Genomic DNA, 18,861 nt, shown 5'->3' with positions numbered 1-18,861 from the left:
TATTCCCCCGGGCAAATAGACCGACTGGTGCGTGAACGGAGCGGCACGGAGGCCCTCACATCGGCAGACATGACGTTCGCAACAAATGGCGCTGGCTCTGACGTCGATGGCGGCCCAAATGGGTGAGTACTTGTTAAAACGGTCATTGTGACCTTGTTATAAGTTTTACACTCTTTGTTTTTGCTTTAAAGCCGTTTAGGGGCTTTTGCATAACGAGCACTTAAGTTCAACTACTGTGCAGAAGATTTACCTCTATTTCAAATGATCCTTAAATAGACGCAGGTCAATTAAAAAGTATATAGATTCATCGATATTTTATAAATATATATATTAAAACCTTATCAAAAGAAAATAAATAATACCAATTAACTAATTGTTTTTTAAGGAAAACAGAAATTATTATTTATAGAAAATATTGATACTTGAATTTCATTTCAATGATATGAAAAGTGGTTTGAATTGATTCTGAGAACGACTCGTTTTGAACGCATAAATTGAATATGTTATACAGTTCTTTAAACCGCTATTTATGAACTACAGATACAGTTTTTCGAAGACTTATTTAAAGCTTTATCATGGAGTACCCACCGCTTGGCATTCCTTTCGCATTCCTGGCACTTTCGCAGCAGCAACACAATAAGCAGTTCAGACTGTTGCCAATTATGTGCTGTCTGTATTGTTATGCCACTCGTACTACTATCGCACCATGGTCGTCTGGTTTATATTGCAGTTGGTTGCACATGGCGTATACGCAACGGCTCCATTTCACTACCTTGTCCAGTTATGGGTTAGCACGTTGTTTTTGCTCATTGCTGACCGCCCAACGATTATGACCTTCCTGTCCTGCTTATCTAACTTCAACATTTTCCTTTTGCATTTCCTGCTACGCTTCGCACACCTTGTCGTATACATAATATGCAATTTTCACGCCACTTTCTTTAGCTGAAACGAGGTCTTCTCTGGCTGGACGTGGCAGTGCGCTTGTTTCCTGTCTTGTCTTTATCTAACTTGAGTTTCCCTTCGCCAACAACACTTTTGCAGCCTTTCCTTGAATGCCCTTCACTGGGGCGGCCTACGCTGCGTATGCGTGTTGTGGTCTAAGTGTTATATCCTGCACGCCTTTTATTAGTATTTGCTTGGCATTAAAGTTTCCTGTGCAAACTGTAAGTAAATTTCATGGTTGCCTAACTGATTCCCTCCACTACAACCTCCCACTTGTATGTCGGGGCCACTTTAAGTTGGCGTAATTATATTTTCGAGTTGAAAATATCTTACTGCTGAGGTGGTTGTCATTGCCATTGCCGTTGCCATCACTCCAATATCACATAACCATCGGTTAGTTCATTGAGTAGCTTCTGCTTCAGGACAGCAATGCTGTACACATGCCAAAAGCATTAGTTTTAAATGCTTTTATTTATTCCAATTGCCACACTCTTCAATAATATTAAATGATTTCTTAGCCTCAAGCGCAATTGGATATTATATTTTTTCATCTGGCTGAAAAACAGAAGCGATACAGAAATAAGATTGAAATTATTAATTTTTATGAAATTGTGCATATCTTCAGTTGAAATGTTTTAGGATTTGTGTTAAAAATTCTATATGGAAATTTATGTTTTAAATAACCATAGACGTTTAATATTCTTAGTGATGGCTCAGCTTCGACAGAATAAATTATATTAACCCGATTATTTAAATAGGTTTCTCTAGTTTTTTTTCTAACTAATTTTTTTATATTTTCTTATATTGTTCATTTGTTGCTTTAAAATTTACAAATTTTTGTATAATAAAAGACGACTTTTTGATAATAATTATACCACGGACTTAATTTGAGATAAGATAAGATAGATAAGTCATGTACAGCACCTGTATATAGATATAATACGTAGAGGGTACAATCTATGTTTGTACAATAACTTCTGATGCGTACAATCTGCTTGGTAGATGGCTTTAGATTCGTTGATTTCGACCCTTTATCGCTAGTGTGAACAATAGAAGAATTATAAACCACAAAATGATGCATGGAATAGCTTAGTTAAAAAAGCAGTTAAATAAATAGTTTTGCAATTTACTTAGTCGTTAATAAAAAAATGATGATAAATCTTTTGAATGGCACGTGAATTTTATGAATACAATTTTTCATTTTGGAAAGGAAATAATTGAGTTCATGAATTGTATATACACAATGAAAAATATTTCACTTATTTTTAAATAAAATACATTTTTCCGCACTATGAAAGTTGTTAAAGCTGAATTGTTGAAAACAAGTTAATTGAATAAAAACAGTTTTTCATTTCGAGTCAGAATATTCTCGATCGAAATCAAACCTAAATTGGCATGAGTGGTATTTGTTAAACAATTGTACGCATTATTCACAAAACATCAATATGATTTAATTCGGGGGATTATATTTTATGTTTTAGTAAATGCTTCATATGTGTAGTGAAGTAGTTGCTATTAATGATAAATCAACTGTATAGTTTTGAAACAAAATAAATTCTACATTCTTTTTGGTAAATAAAAAATAATTGAATAGTTAAAAACTTGAAGCAGCTTTCAAACATGCAAACTCTTGTTGTTTATTGAAATATCTGCAAACTTAGCCAGCTCTAACCATTGTACAATTATGTGGTTCGAATCAGACTCATTGGATAAAATAACATCTTTACAAAAAAGGAATGTTGAAATGTAAAGAAATGTTTTATTAATATGTGCTTAAATCACGTAGTGTAGCTTAAATTATTTCAGCCCCCAGTCGTGTATACTGGCAACTGAATTTTAACTCGTTTTCTTGCTGTTTCCACCTGCCACTTTCTCTTCCACTTTCAATGAAGGGCTCTTTCGTTCCCCCTCCAGCGGCCAGCGTGTACGTATGTGCGGTTTATTTTGCAATTTAGGTTACGTGTTTGGTGTTTCAACATTTCCAGGAATATATGCAACAATTCGAAATGTTTACGCCGTTGCTGCTTAATGCAAATGGTTAAAAGCAAACAGCAAACAGCCAACAGCAAAATGCATTTTATCAAAGCCACACGCATGCCACAGAGGCGTCATTTTGGTTTACAAATGCATCAACATCAACATTACCATCACCATCACCATTGCCATCAAAATCTTCAACATCATCAACGACGCGGCTGCAAAAACTGTTGCCTAACTTTCGGCGCGCCATACCCGTAAAAACAAATATGAACATATGCGAGTATAACTGAATGGGCCACCCCGGCAATATTTGATCGCATTTCAAATGTTTTAAATATGTGTGGCGTTGGTCAACAAATTTCGCTTTTCTGTCAAACAGCAGCAGAGCAAAATTCGGTCGTATTCTACTACATTTTTTCAATTTATTCTGCATGAAAATGCAAATATGAGCCAAGGGGCAGGGCCCGTAGGCGGTCTAAGGGACTACTACCAGCAGTGCAGGTTCTTCCTCTGCTTAGCTGTCCATACTGGCCGCTCGTACTCGTACTTTGCAATTTAAACGCAATTTGGGCGTGTGTTTGTGTTGCATTAAACGTTTTTTGATATATGGTTCTGAATGAACTTAAATTATTATTTATGGTTCTTTCGCATTTTAAAGAGAGAGAGAGAGAGAGAGATATAGACAGAGCCAATAGTGTGTCCAGCACAGTTTCATAAGATATTTGCATACGTAACATTTTTTATGTGCATTTAAACATTTTTAAATGCGTCAACGGTCTACAGTTATGTAGTAAACTGAAACTAATTCGAAGGACTAACAATATGCATTCATAAAACAATAAAATGTCAATTTTTTAATGTATGTTTTTGCTGCTAGTGTTTGTCAATATTAAGAATTTTTATTTTGCTTATAATTAGAATTATTAGATTAGGTTGATCCCATTTTATTGAATTATATTCTTTGTCATCTAACGTTGCAACATTTCTAGGTAATTATAGAAAGATTTACGGAAACAAAAACATCTAGAAAAATTTTAAAAACTGCTTAATGCGACATAGCAACGATTCGCTAACATTTGAAGTTATGTTTATTTTTGTAAACAGTCCCCTTTAAGTTCGATACCCTACCTTTGAAATATCTATCAACCGTAGACTCGCCCACAATATTCTTGATACATTTTTACCATTCGCTTAATTAGCCAAATAGTGTGCGAAGCAATTCTTTCTTTAACTCATTAATGTGAACCAGTGCAATAACCCATGTGAGTCGGATCAGGCCAAACTATTATTAATATTATTAATGGAGTAGTCCTTTCTATAAAAGTAGTTGAATTTCAATTATATTTTTAAAGCTCCTTGCAACTATAATTATCTCTTGCTGCTAAAGCATTTTAGATCTTTGCTTGAAAATGTTTATCAAATATCTTATATAAATAAAGCAACAATTTCTTAAATTTAAACAAATATTTTTGAAGCACACCTAAGCTCTAATAACTAATATATTTCAAAGTACGTACAGCATTTTTATTACTGGTGCAGGCGAAGTTTATGCTAAACGATATTGATAAACTATCAATATGATACAAAAACAGCTCCTTTGCCAACCCATTCAACTGCTTTCTTCACGTTGCAAAAACAATTACCATGTCCAGTCAATAAACCATTAGCAAATAGTGCAAAGGCCTGGCATGCAGAAATGGCTTTTATCTCGTTGACGAAGGCAATGTTACCTGTGGCATTTGATTCTTGAATCAATATTGATCAAGGGCTTTAACAAATAAGAATGTTCACAAAGTTAAGAAAATATTTAAAAGGAAGGGAAGGCAGTTAAATGCCTGACTATACTGTAGCGTTTAGCCATGCATATGTTTTAATTCCCACATTTATTGCTTATGAAAAAACATGAATAATTTTACGTCAGCATTGAAATATTCATGCATCAACAAACAAAATTGTTTTTTTTTTCGTCTCTAGCACAACAAAAGAATGAATATGTTTTCAATTAAATCTGTTTTACAAATTTAATGAACACGAAGCTGAAAAGTTTAATTCACTCATACACGATAAAATAATTTTTGTAAGAATTCCAATATTAGGAACTGGAGTTCTTCAAATTGTTAGGTTTGTGCGATGTAAAGTAAAGTACGAGTGTATACTCGAGTATATACTTAATCAGTATGGTAAATTGATTTATTATTTAGTTCCTAGGCAACACGATTTTATATTATTTTAAAACTTTAAATTCTTCCTCCCGCTACACAGATTTGTCAATACTGTTCCCAATTCCACTGCTACAGCATTTAAGCATTTGCGCTCAGAATTTGCAGTACCGTGTTCCATTTTCTTTATCTATTCCGGGTTTGCTAGATTGTAGCATTCTAGTTTGAATTAGATATACTATGCCGCTTTAAAATGTTGTTTAAATGTTAAAATATTCGTAGTGTCCCTTAATTGGGATCTACTGCTTGTAATAGTAAGTATTATTTTTTTTATATTTATTTATTGAGTTATGTTTGTAGATTGTATCTAGAACGCTTCACCAAAAGGGTGAAGTGAATATTATTTTTGGTATGTAATATTGTACCACAATTTAATAATCCAAATCACAATATCCAACTGCTTGGTTCAATCACTTTAATTGCCATGGAATTTTGTACAGAGGCTTCTTTTTGACGAAAGCATATAATACGAGTATGTCCTGATAACAACTGCTAATCATACTTGAGAAAATCGCAAATAAACAAGAAAGTATGGGAACAGCGGGATATGTAGTTCGCGGGTACGAAATCACAACTTAACTTTTTAGCTCGTTCTACTTTACATTCAATGTCTACTATTAAGGCACTCACAATATATTCTTCAAATAAACACATTTTATTCTATTTTTTTAAAGCAATTTATGGGCATTGGTAGTTTGTTGTGCATGTGTCTTGTGCATACAAACCAAAATATTCAGCCAGTGAAGCGCAATTGTTGCATAAAATTGTGTGAAAGCCGTTGGCTGGCAACAACCGAATGCCAGTCGCTGCAACACACAAATCCTGTGGCAGGCAGGATGAGGACAGACAAGCACGAAAGGTACGGCCATTCTGGATGACTGTGCATTTGACATTTGGCCATACAGAAAAGCAGAATTTTATGAAGTTTTCCGGAGAAACAAAACATTGTTGTTTGCTGGTTGTTTTATTTTTGGTCGAAACGGGGCTATTGTTACATTAAGTGTTTGTCAGAGGTGAAACAATCACTGCTTGTGTTTATTTGGGGTTAAGTAAGGATGGATGTGGAATACAGTGCTAAAATCCCCCAGACGAGTATATGCTGTTTACTCAAGCGAATAGCAAATGAAAATCAAATGCAAATGAGGTGTGATTGAGACGTAAACAACATTGTTGCAACAAAATATGTTAAATTCTATAAATTATCAAAAGTCTCACAATTAAAAAAAGTGTTAAATGTTTTCGAAGCTCGTGTTAAATACAGATCTAAAATCATAAATAGATAGCCCACATAAATAAGTGCAATCAAAGAACATATCATCATTTGATTAGAATAAAAGTTGAATTGAAACTCATATGTAATTTATATTATATCGAATGTAAAAAATAATTTCACAATATGTATACGAGTTAACAACAATTATGATTTCAAGAAATGTTGGGCATACTTTTTAAACAAACCTCGTGTATTTATGAGATCATTCGAAGTTGCTTTCCTATGCTTAAGGTTATGCAAATATTCGGTATGCATTTATTAGCTTTTCTCACACACACTCACCATCTCTCTGTTCAATTCTCTTTCACTTCATTTGCAGCTCACAACAACAACAGCAACAGAACCAGCAGCAAAATGGCAATACACGTCGCAAGCAGCAGGGACAAGTTGGCCAGAATAATGGACGTGAACGCAATCGTCGGCCAAAATCTGATGGTGTGCAGCATGCGGACAGCAGCATTATGGATGATGAGGTGAGTGCTGGCTTATGATGGTGCCAACAGAACTGAACAGAACACAACAACCCACAGGACTCTCAGAACGCAGCCTGTACATGTTCGCATTCGAAATATGTTTAGGCTGGGTTCATTTTTTTCTTCTTCTGTCTTTTCGTTAACAATGGTTTGCTTTTCGTTCAGCTTAACTTGTCGCCTTTGCATTGCAGGCTGCAGAGTCTACACAATTTTGTCCTGTATTGGATTTGTTTGGCAGGCAGCGTGGTCGTTGTCGTTGTCGTCCTGGGGCTCGTCCCTATTTTGTCAACATACGTAATTTGATAGTTTTTCCACTTGCCTTTCTTTTGCGCTCATATCAACTTTACAAATATCTGTAGATTACTATATCCAACTGTATTGTCCTGTCTTGTTGGCAGTCGAGATTTTTGCGGCTGTATGTGTTGGCTTACGTTTCCCTTTTTAGAACCCCCCCCCCCTTTCCCCCTTTCCCTTTATTCTTTTTTTGTTTGGGTGCGCGCCGGTCCAAACATATAATGCGCTTTGAAATGAAATTACGTATACGTAACGTTGTTGGCAGACAGCGGCAGAGCACATCTAACGGCACTTTACAATGCTCCCAATTTCTTTCCACGACAATAAAGGCCACAATAACAACAACAAAGCGGAAAAAGTATAACCTGATTTTATGGTATATTGTTGTTCTACATTCGTATGTTGATATTTTCGTAAAGGCTTAGTTCCAACGACCCCTATTGCCACAGCCAAATTGTATGTTAGACAGCGGAATCACGTTGGCCAAGTGTTATATAAGCCGTTGAATTAGTGCCGATGCTTTGATGATGAGCTCTAGTGGTTGGAAACTATGTTTTGTGTTCAGGATTGTGGAGTCGATCAAATTATGGAAGTCACACTTGAAAGCTTTATTTCATTTATGTTTATTGAATGATTCTTTTATAGAGACCTTATGGTTCAATTTGAAATTGGAAACATTTTCTCTATAGTTTTCGAAAACCAGTAAAATTCCATTCCCCATAATTTGATCGGCTCTGTAAATAGTAAAGATTTTAATAAAACAAATCTTCGTCATAACAAGCACAATTTGAATCTTTTGATTATTCAAGAACTTCTTTTTATCTAAAGTTAGGTTAACCGTTTTTGTGAACGTAATTCCAGTATTGTTTGAAATTGATTCGATATTATTGGTCTTTCAGAGATATTCTACTTCAAGGCACAGCAATTTTATCAGTCCTGCTTAATCCATTATATTTGAAAGCTCTTCCTAATTCATCATAAAGTTGAAAAGTATATGTAGCGTTGTCCTTCTATTGAGCTGAAATCATTGAACTAAATAATTTAGGAGTTTGCCTTGCGAATAATTGATTTCAATTTCTTTCGCTCTTACAACGGAAACTAATCAATAACCCGAAATACACTTAAAATTAATGCCACCACGTTACCTGCACAAATCAACAATAAATATTAGAAATCATACCCCACGAGAACAAATACGATTGTATATTGGTAGTAAATAATGTCGTATCAATTAATGACAAATTTCTTTTCACATTTCTCTCCCCCCCTAACCCGACTTTCTTCCGCTGTGCACACAAATGCATAACCAATTGCGAATGCTGTACTTGTACATATATCGTCCCGTTTATATAGCATTCGCAATTAGTGCAATCACAGGACACAATACCACAACCGGCGAGTGCCAGCAGCGGCAGCAGCCGCACTAAGACCCTGCTGGCCATGCCGTATTTCCAAGCATTGCTGAGTAATCTTCAGGTGAGGTATCCTTTGCATCCTTTCCGTTTGTTCGTTCGTTCGTTCGTTCGTTTGCTTGTTCGTTCCGTTCAATTATTCGTTGTGGCTTTTTGCCTTGCCATTCGGTTATTTTTCAGTTCCTTCATGTTGCTCGTAACATTCGTTCGTTCGTTCGTTCATTCGTTTATGATTGCTTTATTCTCCTTTATTTTTTTGTTGATTTAAATTCATTCATTGGAGAAAAAGTTGTCGCCATTTTACTGTTCGTGTACAATTTTTCCATTAATTTCACTTCATGGCCCAACAGCACAGCAAACCATATATCGTTTTGCACCCACGATTTCATGTAATTTGTGTGTGGGCTGTCGGAGCGTACAAATTGGCAAGGTCTTGCATATAAATTTGCTGCGTGTGTATATTTGTCTTCAGTCTGAATGGACAAGGTGCTTCTTACGCTTGGTAACTCACATAATAAGCAGCATACGTTAATGTGCTGGCTATGCAAAGCAGCAGATGCCTTGTAATAATTGTTGAGCTTAGGGTACGAGTTGCCATTCCATTACTGTTCGGAATGTGTGTTGCGTAGAGCATCAAATTATTTTCATTGCATGTCCTTCAGTTCCTCCTAAAGAAGAGACAGCTCCTTCTAATTAGCTTGTGAGTTACTTGGGACTAACAAGAATGTACTAAATTGAACTCATTTGTCATAAGCTTTATTGAAAATTTGTTGAAGTTTGCAACACACTCATTAATACAGAGTAATTCAGTAGCAACAGCTCTATGTCTGAACTAAATGTAGCCTTACATAGTATCTGAGTTAAATAGGTGTAGAATAAATCAACTTTCAAAGATCATGATGCATTAGTAACTGATTTCTTCACTGAATTACATGAGGATAGAATAATTTGCATTTCAATATAAGCTCATGAAATATATGTTTAAGAGTCCTTTTATTCCAAATACAGCCAATGACATCAAGCATTTTATTAAAATTTTCAATATTATTGCTCTCACTCATAAAGATAAATAACTTATCTAAGGTTCTGTGAGTGAATACAGATTCTTGTTACTGCATACATCAGTTGAGTTAAATGACGCTAGCATTAATAAATATATTAAAGCGGATGAAATTGTTATAATAAAACGAATGGGATCAACAATTTTCATCAATTTAGACAGATTAATGCCACAGACCGAATAACCACAAGTTTTCAACTAATTCAAAGTATCTGCTAACTAAAAACAAAATATATAGATCTACTTGTAAATACCTGAAAGCTTTTTCATAGAGCAGCTGAGTTACATGAGGTTAGCAGGAACCAATAATTCACAAAGAAATAAAACTTAGAGCTATAATGTTCATGATCAAAGCAGTGGGGCAAAGAATTTTATTGAATTCCGCAAGACCTTATTCGAAAACCCACTGATTCCATTCATACCACTTAAAAAATATACTCGCTTATTGAAAGTCTATCAAAAAAATGCACATTGTTTGACATTGTTGCATATATGTAGCTGTTGAGTTACATGAGGTTTTATGTCAACGGTTTGTTTTTCTACTTATTGCATGTGAGTTCTTCACGTTCAGATGATTTGCACTCTGTTACTGCATGTATGTTCCAGCTTATTGCAAATAAGAAGCACTACCTATTTACATACTTATTTTTGTACTAATTTCTTTTTATATGATACTGACACAACGTTTCCGTTAACTTGTGCTCGTTTTTTGGGGGGCGCTTTTATGCCAAACAAACACAACAATAAACAAATGTGGAAACACCTTTAAAATACGCAACAATTTACGACAATTCGCATACAAATAAAATACCAAAACACAACGTAGGTAAACTTTGTAATGATTTTATCAATTAAGACATACTCCATTGATTTACTTTTTCATATCAAGTTTTTTAACAATTAACCATTTCTGCAATGAAGCGCGTAAACAGTGTTGCATTAATTTGATTAAAAATTCGAAACAAATCGATTGGCGACGCAACAACAAATTTAAGAAGACTGGGAAATCTAAAAGCCAGCACTCTGATTCAACTTTTTGCGCGCTCCGCCATCAAAAACATTTTCTGCTGACTTTTCTGTGCATTGTGAAATGAGCAAACAATTGGCATAATGGCAGAAACAAAGCCAAGAAAAACAAAAAATCGAGTCAAAAGAGTTGCATGTTGCTAGCGAAAAAAGTAATAATAATAATAATGAGACGAAGAAGCAGAAAACGAAGGAGAATGGAAATGTAGAAAATTGGCAAAGTACACTGAATATGAAAATGTGCATGAAATTTGTTTTGCACGCTCCTGCTACGTTAATGCTTCAGGCGGGACTGCGGAGGTAGCTCCCTTTAAACGCTGCTGCTGCTTCATCTACAAATGCTTTTCATTTGCGGGACTGGCATATAATTAACGGGGCGTTGCAACAAATAGCTGCCACAACCATAATTGCAGAAATACTTTTGCGTGGCTACCCATGTGTCTGAGGGCAGGCAATTACATTGGAGGGTTGTAAAGACGAAAAGGGGGGCTAGGAAATGCAAAGCTTTCATTACTAATTAATCAAAATCAAGGTTCATGGAAATATGCATCTTCTGATGCATTACGTGTTCAGACAATACTCATACTTGTATATCAAAATCTACTAAATCGTCAGTCTTATGGTTTTTTTCCATTTGGCATTTGATGTCAAAGTGTCAGAAAGTTAAGAATTCCTGCGATATTTTGACGTCAATGGAACACTTCACAATGTTTCCTGCTTGGCAAAAATTAATTAAATGTAGTAATAAATTAAAAATATTAAAAAAATGTATATTCGAGTGTACATTTTTGATGAAAAGATCAGAAATATATCCGTCTATTTATGAAAAAGAGACTGGAGAATAGTAAAAGGCAATCCTACTTCAAGTGCTCTGAAGTTCCAAAACCAGCGTTGAATTCGTTTACAGCTTTGCTAAATTTCTCGAAAATATGGTATTTTAATAGTCTTTTTTCTGATAATGTGATATCTCTGATAAGAACTTTAAAATTTTTGGGAATTCAACACAGTTACTACACACATACTACTATAAATAGTATGTATGATGATTTATAATATGATTTAATTAATTATTTTTCATTGTTGAGCATATAATACAAAGCGATAAAACGTTATAATTATATTCATTTTAACACTAGTTGAAGCGTCGTTTGGACTGAATAATAAGAGTGAATTAAAAAACAAAAGAATAAAATAGATTTTATGAAGGTATTTTCAAAAAAATAATTATTTGGATCGAATACTGTTTTGTTTAGGTGTGTGTTATACTTTGAGATGATTGAATATTATATTATTGCTTCGTTTTCTTATTTTTAATGAGAATAATTACCAATCCGTAATTCAACGCCAAATATCAAGTTTAATTTTTTCTATGTAAAACTTTAAGTTATCCAAATTTTAAAAATAATTTTTATTAACGAACATCAAAAAGACTTTTGTCTGATTTGATTAAAATAATGTAAATTGCCATGGATTAAAGGGTATTTAAAACTCAAACAGATAAATAAACAGACTATCCTCAACTGGTTAGGGCATATTTCATAATTAGCAGCATTTCCGCGCTATTCAGTATTGCATTTTACGCGCTTACTCGCATTCGTAATTAACCCAGCAATACCAAAAGTAGCATTGATGCGAAATATAAATCATTGAGTTTAATTGAAATTATTGTAAATCATATTTGCATTTAATTGCAAACAGACACACACAAATGCACACAAATATGTAAATAAATGTCTGCGTGTAACTCGAAATATTTCTGCATATGTTCAATAATGAATTATCAGCGATGCAAAGAAATATTGATACATACTATATTTTTTTTTGCACTTTCGCTTGGCTTTAACAATTAGCCTCGGAAATTGGCAGACTGCAAAAAGTGTATATTGAAAAAGTTGTACAAAACCGAACGCACTTAACACATAAATGCGAAACGAGCAGATTTTTGTTTATAATTATGTTTGTTGTTGTTGCTTTGCTGCATGCCACCAAATAATCAATAAGTGCATGCCACACAAACACACATACGCCAATATGATGGAAATTAAATGTCCTGGCATATGTAAAGTAAGCTCATTTATTACTTAATTAATATCGCATTACTAAAAATAATGTACGTTAAGTGTGTGACGAGCATTGAACTTCAGAAGCTCGTTGAGTGCCGCAGCAGTTGCATTGTGTTGGTAAAAGGTAAGTGCCCCTCAAAGCCACAACAATTGCAACAATAATCGGAACAACTTTGGTGAAACGAAAAAAACATTAAGCCACACTTTAATTCGTTATTGTTTTTGTTTTTTGTGAAACTTATTTATTAATTGAAAACTTTGCCGCCACAACAGTGAACAGAGTTTCCATGCCACAAAGTTATGTGCATAATATACAAAAATGGAAACATACCACGAAGCTCATTTTTGGCATAGAAAACTTGCTTTCACCTGACGTTGTGAGCTCAAATTTATAAATACTTAAGTATGAGTGTGTGAGTCGGGTTGGCCAAAAATTTAAAACGCAATAGAATTTAAATGAAAACCATTGAGACTGGAGAGCTCGAGACAGGAGAGCGAATAGCAGCTGGTTGGGTAAAAAAACGACAGAAGCACATAGGAAGGACATTTGAGAAACGATAACTGCATAAACTGGAAGCAAAAATTATACTAATTAAAGAAAATAGTTGTTAATTTTAAATATCATTTAAATGGTGATATTTTTGCTTAGAAATTCTGTAAAGTGTTCGAAGTGTTCAAATACTTTAGTCATATGTATAATCATAATATGAGGCAGGTTTAGAATTTTTATAATTTTTTTAAAACCATGAACAAGTTTACTGCCTCCATCCATTAAAAATGAATACGGGCTACTTGAAAATTCTTATATCGTGTATAAGAATCTAATATTTTTCTCAATCTCGAAGAATATTGATTATAGACTGTTTTAATGGCATTTTAGAACGACTTAAACGATTAAAGAGGATTTTTTCTGCAGTTTGCAAATAGTACGATGAATGACAAAAAAGAAACAATTATAAATGTACGCCTTCTTTGTCGTATATTTTATTCAAGATTAATATTCGTATATCACCCCGTTGGGCTTGATTTCTTCTCCGTTTCAATGTCGATTTTGGTTGAATGGATCTTATTAAGTATATGGAGTTTAAATTTAGTATGTTTCGTCTGAATTTTAGAGCACTAATGTTGCATTTCTTTAGTTAATGGTAACGACAGCTCTAACATATTAAAAATATTTTGTTTTTAAGTTTTTAGTTAATGCCAAACATTTTGGGAAGTTTTATTTGATATTTATATTTGGGCGACTATGGAATATTCTGCAGATAAAGCCTAGTAGCAAACATTTTATATGCGAAAAAATATGTCTTTTAAATATATTATTCTTCTGATGGTGTTCCTAATGTAATATGTATTAAGAATATTATTTTGAAAAAAATTATATATATTTTTAAATACTATTTATTTGATATCATTGTAGTTTAAAGGACAAACAGGTTTTATCTATGTTTTTATTACTTTATTTAATGGATTCTGGCAGAAAAAAACTAAGAATGTGATTCATCCAATTTTTAGATTAGAAATTACGGTTTTTACTTGTCGTAAATACTTTCTACTATAATACAATGGTTACAATTTTGTTTTTATACAAATACAATAAATCTTGTATATACATATTGATTGCGTTAACAGCTTCTATTTGATAACTGAACAGTCTACAAGGTGAATGCTTTTTAATCATTATTTAAAAACCAAAATTACCTGGTGAATGCGTTCTTTGAAATACAAACTCTGAAAATTCATTGAAATATAATTTTTTGGTACAAATTATTGGCCAGTCTGCACATACCATTACCATAATTACAAAATATGAATACTCTTTTGGCTTCAATTTGATATTTATGTTAAAAGCTCAGTATAGAAAAATTAAAAGTAGTTCTGTTCGTTAACTTTTGGCGCGTACTGTGCAATCATGCAGCAGATTACACCGATAAAGCCTTAGTCTGAGCTTCGGTATCAGCTGTGACGCTCGAATCGCAGCGCTCCGGCAGCCTTACATACATATGTACGTATATAAACCCTTATGTACAATAAGTACATACACATAGTATGCTTGTATGCAGATTAGCCAAAAATAATTTATGATGTGCAGCCAACTGAGGCGCGTGTCTGCAATCCAGGAAAAGTTTCGGAGCATGTGTGTGAGTGGGTGTGTGTGGGTGTATGTGGGTGTGTATGGGTGTGTATGGGTGTGTATGGGTGTGTGTGCGTGTTGTAACACCTCCGACGCTGACATTTATCAAAGCTAGTTACCGTAAAATTGTAAGCCACACTCGTTTGTATGTTTATATACTACATTTGTTTAGATACTTTTGTATGCACGCGGCATTATATCGTGGCGATTCTATCTAAATAATTTGAAAATGTTGATGCACATTTCTGGTTAGCCAAAGGACACACGAAAAAACGCGCTGCGGTCACATAGGATGTGGGCGGTGCGGCCATTTTATAAAATGTGTCCGTTAGCCTGTGTATGTGTGTTAGTGTGGACAACAACCAGCAGGTTTGACACATTGATTAACTCTTTGTGGCTTTGCCTCCTAGCTAGGAGTAGTTCATATTTTTCCACAATTCTGATAATTATATTTATTTGGATTTTATTATTACGCTTTTTTTGCAGTTTTTAGATTCAATAAAAACAGAATTTATAGCACGTATTTAAAATGTAATAAAGAGTTAAACGATACAAGCGATTTTAATTTGTGACCTAATTTATAATGGCCTTGTGGGTGAAATAAATCTATAATGTGCAATGAAGCATGGATTATAAGCAGACAGCAGTAAAAAGAAAAAAAATTCAATTAGCTTGAAATTCGAACTAAAATTGAAAACACTAAAAGCTAGGAAAGAATTATTGTTGTTTCTTTACACAGTCCCCTTTTGATACTGTGTTTATAGTGAGAAGCAACGAGCTCCTCAAAATAGCCTTCGACCGCAGACTCCACCTCTGCATTGCTGGCTTATATTTTGCATTCTTGTCCTTTCTTCAATTTTGTTTGTCTTTCGTTATGGAAGATATCAAAAACTGTCTGAGGTTATGTGTTGATTGTTGCCTCTTAACATTAAGAGGCCTATACCTAATCGAAGAAACCTTAATGCTTATAAAGTTTTTGTTAGTTGTGACAGTGAAATTAAATTTTATTCATCTTGGAATGGTCTTAGCTGCTTTATTTTAAAATATTAACTTAAATGTCTTAAAGATCTAGTTCTTAGTAACAAATGTATATTATCTGATTAGCTAAAATAGTTTTTGTTAGTGTTGTGCTAAAAATCACAGTAAAATTAAATTTTACTAATCTATAAAAAATTGGCTTAAATAACTTCCTAGAAGCTGTCTAATAGGTCAAAAATTTATTTGCATTTTTATTTATATGTGTGTTAAATTCATCTGTATTTATATTTGTTCAGGAATTTGTAATTCTTTGAAGATATATTAAATTTAATTTTTCATTAAAAGAAAGAAATACAATACTTTGTGCCTTTTGAAAACATCATCCGTTTCAGTTTTGAAATATTGGAACCTTCTTTACTTAAATTAAATCATATCTTTGAAAAGTTTGTAGGAAAATGGTTCAGTTTTAAAATCACAGATGTCGATTTAGTTCAGCTTATTTTATTTTCAAAATTTTTTTTTTTATAAATTAGAATTTCACATATTTTTAAGCTGTCGTCTCTGAATATTATATGTAAATAAATAAAGCGAATAATAAGTAAATAGTACCTCTACCTATTGGATCTGACATATATTCAAATTCAGTTCTATAGCTCTTAATTAGTGAGCAACAAATTTTATCCAAGCCGCTGCCTTTAGTTCGTTAGTCTCTAGTAAGAAAACCTATCCTTAAATGTGTTCCACACAAACTCAATGCAATAATTATTCTTTCGAAAAACTGTCGGAGCTCTATTATTTGAAACACATTTGGCAGAACCTCATTAGCAGCACTACGAATCTGTAACTCCAATGCGAGCATCGTTAAATTCTCACGCCTGAGAAATCGCATCGCAGACAAACTAAAATCTGTGTCATATCATTATGAATTTAGCATTTAAAGCACAACAAATGGAGAAAAATTAAAAACTGAATTGCATGCAGCTTAAGTGGGGCGCATAGCTAACCAACCGACTGCGGCAACTGCGGGTTTTGTTTGCTCGCCTCCTGCCTCGACATTAATAAATAGTCGCAACTCAAATTAAATGCAACAAAAGTGCGCATTCATTTCGCTTCTACAAATAAATCGCAAGCGTAACATGAGGAATGCAGGAGCAACAGCAGCAGCAGGAGGCAGGAGCAGGAGCAGGAACAGTAGTGGTGGAGCCTAAGCTGGAATAGGCAGCGAGACGCAAGAGATTGCAGAACCACATGGGATGGACGCTCGCTTCCAAAATAAAATATGCTCTTCATTTTAGGAAAACAATTTTTCAAACCAATCGTGGCTTTTTAAAAAATTCTTTATGGAAATCGTTGTCGTAAAGCTTTAGACTGCTGCATTTCGGTCTTAGATATATATAAATTGACTTGATTCATGATATTTCTGAAAATAATTTCGAAAAATCTTTATGGAAATAGTTTTTGATAAAACAGAGTCATAGACTCCTCTATTTCGGTTCAAGATATATAAAAATTTACTCAATTTATAATATTTCTGAAAATAATTTTGAAAAATCTTTATGGAAATAGTTTTCGATAAAGTAGAGTCATAGAGTCCTCTATTTCGGTCCAAGATATATATAAATGGACGATAAATAAATTAATGATATTCCTGAGTTTCTGTTTGCGATAGTTATCCTGTAGACAAGAAAGGAAGAATTTCTAATTAGTGCAGTAAAGGAAATGTTCAAAAGTGCATTTTGGGCACATTTTCCATAAAGTCCATTGCAGGAAACTAGCAATACTCTCCAAGTTAAGTCGTATAAGTCCTCTACTTTTACGAGCAACTTCATTTTCGTTAATTCAATAACAAAAGTGACCAAAAATTATAAAACTTACTACATATTCGTATTAAGTCCGTTAATGTTGGCAGAATAGTAAATTAAATTAAAAATCCAATAAGAGCGACCGTTTACTGATATCGGATCGAAAAGGTCCCAATGAATTGTTATGGTTTTATTTATAAAATTATACTATATTTGTAAGATTTAAGAAATGTGTGTGTCTGTTGATAAATATTTTTAGTAAGTTGAATCGATGATATATGAAATATTTATTTTCAATTTGTTTTCAAGCTTATTCCATTTTTTGTTTCTACTTAATGTATTCCAAATAGGGCCATTCAATAAACGCTTTAGAACTTCTTGCTTGATTGCTATATTAAAGAATCACATTGATTTCGTTATGGCTCGAATTCCAAGTGCCTTGAACTATTATAAGTGTTTTGTCCCACAGTACAGCCAGGATAGCTTCAGACTACAAAGAGGCAAAGCGCATCTTGCCATGATGGCGACAGTTATGTGGAAATATGTTGTGCCTGTGAAAATTTATTAACGCGCTTCAGCGCCATTCACGAATTATTGCAATATCCTACACATGTACATAAATATATATATACAAGTATATATACTATATAGGTACTATATATACACATGTGAGGAGGCAAAGCAAAAGTGCGCATTATAATTAATAGGCCAAGTAGTAGGCAGCCATAAATTGTTGTTAAAAGTGAGTGAGAACGCTGCCCCCTAGTACTATGTTTTCAGCTGAATGGAAAACTTTTTGACATGGCCACTATACTTAGCTAATTAGTGAACTATCTGACCCGCAGGCAAATTAGTTCAATTACAAGTGTTGCATGGAAAGTACATTAGGATGATGGCAGGAGAAGAGGTGGAGAGGAGGCAGCATACAATAGAATAGAAGATGAGTATCTGTAGTAATTCAATGTACGAGTATGTATAAAAGCCCAGTAATCAATGAATGCAGTCCGCCATCTAATCAATGGCTGATGCAGAGCCTTGCTTTATTAGCCAGCCAAGTGGCTGCTAACGAGCTGGTCTTGAGTCCAGGCTCCGCAACAATGCAATGGAAATGCAGAGGCTGAGATTAGCACTAAGCTAAGAGCCTCATGAAAGAGGCAAGTCAATGGGGGGATTGGAAATTTATGACCAGCCAGCAGGAGCACAGAAGG

General features: G+C 33.9%; 1 protein-coding gene across 1 annotated transcript in view; it reads left to right on the top strand.

Annotated features, from left to right (window-relative positions):
• The window catches only part of LOC115628974 (protein madd-4), a 98,905-nt gene that overhangs the window by 71,970 nt on the left and 8,074 nt on the right, over window positions 1-18,861 (top strand). The window contains exons 13-15 of the mRNA XM_030525252.1: window positions 20-122; window positions 6,734-6,887; window positions 8,535-8,657. Of these exons, the coding sequence (XP_030381112.1) occupies window positions 20-122; window positions 6,734-6,887; window positions 8,535-8,657 (380 nt within the window). The remainder of the gene's footprint in view (window positions 1-19; window positions 123-6,733; window positions 6,888-8,534; window positions 8,658-18,861) is intronic.

Source organism: Scaptodrosophila lebanonensis, unplaced genomic scaffold, assembly GCF_003285725.1.
Source record: "Scaptodrosophila lebanonensis strain 11010-0011.00,11010-0021.00 unplaced genomic scaffold, SlebRS2 tig00000131-arrow-arrow-pilon, whole genome shotgun sequence".
NCBI classification, from domain to species: domain Eukaryota; kingdom Metazoa; phylum Arthropoda; class Insecta; order Diptera; family Drosophilidae; genus Scaptodrosophila; species Scaptodrosophila lebanonensis.
The sequence above is the reverse complement of the archived record's forward strand: the minus strand, read 5'-3'. Positions and strand labels throughout refer to the sequence as shown.